This window comes from Mizuhopecten yessoensis, unplaced genomic scaffold (assembly GCF_002113885.1).
Source record: "Mizuhopecten yessoensis strain PY_sf001 unplaced genomic scaffold, ASM211388v2 scaffold5733, whole genome shotgun sequence".
Taxonomy (NCBI): Eukaryota; Metazoa; Mollusca; class Bivalvia; order Pectinida; family Pectinidae; genus Mizuhopecten; species Mizuhopecten yessoensis.
The window spans coordinates 13,541-16,981 of NW_018406196.1; the positions used below are offsets into that span (position 1 = coordinate 13,541).

General features: G+C 38.5%; 1 protein-coding gene across 1 annotated transcript in view; it reads left to right on the top strand.

Annotated features, from left to right (window-relative positions):
* The first annotated feature begins 2,521 nt into the window (after window positions 1–2,521).
* The window catches only part of LOC110451022 (cryptochrome DASH-like), a 30,863-nt gene continuing 29,943 nt past the window's right edge, over window positions 2,522–3,441 (top strand). Inside the window, exon 1 of the mRNA XM_021498855.1 lies at window positions 2,522–2,728. Coding sequence (XP_021354530.1) covers window positions 2,663–2,728 — 66 coding nt within the window. The 5' untranslated portion in view covers window positions 2,522–2,662. The remainder of the gene's footprint in view (window positions 2,729–3,441) is intronic.

Below are 3,441 nucleotides of genomic sequence, written 5' to 3' on the forward strand. Positions count from 1 at the left end.
CTCGGCGTCTATCCGTTCAACTTTCTCCCTTAATTTCTTCAACTCTGTCGCTAATTCCTCCATATCCGCCATTTTACTACTGTCCGTTTGCAATAACTTAATATTCCGTCAAGATCACACAGATTTAAGAAGTAATACACCGGAAGTAGCGAGAAGCATCCCACATAACAACCAATACAAAACCCCTCGCCCCGTATGCTCACGTAGAATCGTTAACGGAAACAGCCAATGTACATGCGAACAAGCAAACGTCTCATCCACACACAGGCTAACCGTGGTATTGGGTGTACTCCATCCTTTAACAGTTTCCGATTGAGCGAGTAATAATGTTGTTTTCCCTTGCTCTTCCTGTTGTTTAGTACATCCGACGCAAATTTTGGTGAGGTAATGCCAGTAGCTGAGTTTAGGATCCGAATATGAGCGTTTACTACGTTGACTCTGACCAATAATTCCTGATCCTACTGTTTATATTCCTCTATAGTTGTATGACACTAAGTATGATTCCATTGCGAAATGGAATAATGTGGCAGTTCTAGGAACACTAATGTCACTTTTGACAGTTTGTCGCAGTAATCCACAAATTTTGAATATTCTGTTTGAATGTCACTTAACGCCTACTCCGATGTACTGTGCGCAAGTTCTAGGATGTTCTTTAATGGGATCTTCCTGCTAAGGTCACATGTTGCCAACCAAACATAGAGCGTAACATGATCATACTTGTCCAGAACAGAGGGTAAACGTTGCTTGAGAAATGCAAGTTGACTTGAGGTCTTTGCTCCACCTTTTTACCACCACAAAATGTTAATGTTATGATCCTCTAAGTGATCCTTGATGTACGACGCCTTGCTGTCGCTCAAGACTATGGCCACGCTATGCTGTGTCCGATCCGAATTAGGTTTATTGAAAGGCCTGGTCAAAAACTATCCAAGTTTGGATTCGGTCATGAATACTATACGCATACACAACAACAACAAAATAATAATACAGGCAAATAAAAATTGAAACACTAGTTATCTCAATACGTGCAGGTTATAACGGAAAATACTAACTTACCAATTTCTCAAAACTACCAAGTTCATGAAAATATAAGACACTATCTATAAAGGTAAGTAAAAGTCACTAAGTTCTTTACACCCTTGGAACTGTTAAACTGTCCAACCAATCACTAGTATCCAATGTCCACCAGGTACGTCATACCGGAAGTCCACCAAGACATCCAATCATATGTATCCATGAGTCCGACAGGTACGCCATACCGGAAGCCGTGATATCACCTCTCAAATGCCTGTTGTTAATAATCCTGTCCTTGACGCCAAAATGTCGTATGTAGAAATAAACACATACACCTGTGTATCATGTCCATATTCCATTTATTCGTTGTTCATGTCACACAGGCATTTGTCCTAAGGAAGGTTTAGAGGAATTCACGAATTCACTGTTTTCCTACATTGAGTAATATCGAACAGCGTATTTCTTATATTCCTTGTCGGAAATCGGTGAGCTTGAATATATTCCAATTACATTTGTACGTCCGAATGACCAGCTGTCTAATCTGAAACCGCTCACCGCTAACCAGGAATTTACTTTTGAACTGACCGCTTGATTGTGATTGGCCGAGATAGTTCGTAAATGTCCGTTGATAGAAATTTTAATCATTATATATCGGCGATGTAATTAATCAACGTAGCCAATTAAAAAATCATAAACAATATCTATAAAACTAACTAGTAAAAATAACATTAATATATTGTTAACGTACTTATATACCACGTTATCGTCAAGTGATCCAGACAATTACGGAATCTACGTACTATATTAATAATGTACATTACAGAATAGGTAACAAGTAAATACAGAGCGTGTACAATCCACATTGCTACAGACAAGTGGTAGCTTAATCGTAAATGCAGCAAAACATAATGCCGACAGCCATTTGAAATGTTCTTGCTTCCGTCTTTTGACAAACCGCGCTTGGTAAAAAAAATCACGTAAATCGGGAAGTTTCCATGTTATAAAATCATCTAAAGTTAGATTCTGATCATTAGGATCCGTTGTCTATAAAGTATATATAACGTTCAATACAAAAAGTAAGTGTAAATCTAAATCATGTCTCATGCGAGACCCGTCTCATCTCCAACTGTCAAATTTGTTTACATTGGCGCGATATTTTTTTCCCCTATGACCTCTGACCCGTGCCGCCATCTTGGATGGGTTGATACGTATAACCGCGGAATAAACTCCCACCTGACAATATTTCGAGCCCCACAACGGAATTATTCAAATCAGCCCTCTACCGTCACTTTTCAAACGCAAATTAGCACCATCTCGTATCTTTTAAAAACAATCTCTTTCCATGTTTCACTCCTCGTCTGACATTTTATCTTCAAATTGTTGAAGTTGGTCAGTACCATTTAGAAGTAGAAGAGAAGTATAACAACATCCTTTTAGTAAGAGTAGCTTCCCTTAGTTGTTTCGTAAACATTAACTTCGGAACATGCGGTTATCTTTTTATGCTCATTCTCTATGGTAAAACCCGAAAAATACCGGTTGTACAACACCAGTGCACGTGGGAAATGTGTTTCATAACAGCCAAATTTTGGAAATCATACTGAGCGGTAGGGCAACGTAAGAAGATAAATAGCAAATTGGCGGAACTTTGAAGATGTCATCTAAAGTCAAAGTTATTGTTTGTCTTCTTCGTAATGACCTGAGGCTGCATGATAATGAGGTAAAGCAGAAAAAAACATGGTTTGACACCCAACATAGAAAATACATTGCGATAGATGTCACTAGAATACTTTTCATCGTAAAACTTTCTTTAAAAAGAATGTTTTAATTTACAGATGTACTGGTAAATGAAAAAGTCTCAAATGTATTAATTTGTGCAAGAATATGTGTACAAATCGTCATTGCCATTGGAGTCCAGAACTAATCCTTCAGTCGCTGGGTACTGGGTACGTTATATCCCAATACTCTTATTATATAAACAGAGAACTCAATTATTCCCACTGCAAGCATTATTTCTTGCCACGTATACAGCAGTGCCTATAGTATGATCCCACGGGTCATGGCTAATAATTATTATACCTAGATGCATGTCCCCTTGGTAAAATATTACATAAAGTTCCTCCATTACTACCAAGGTGGACTAATAATAAATTAACTCTTCGGTGCAAACGCCTATGGAGTACCAGTGTATACCTCTGGTATTCTCTTGAGTGGATAAGAAATTTCTTTAATTGATGTAAATCTCCACTCTCCTGGTGACTCAGACAAGACTTATGCCTACATGGGCTTAACTTATACATGGGCTTATGCAATTTTTTGATGTCATTGAAGTTGATTTCTCAAGAATCCTACCATATAAGATGGTCCATACCAACTCACCAACAAAAAGTTATAATTAGCACCCTGGACCCCCCCCCCCCCCCCCCCCCCCCC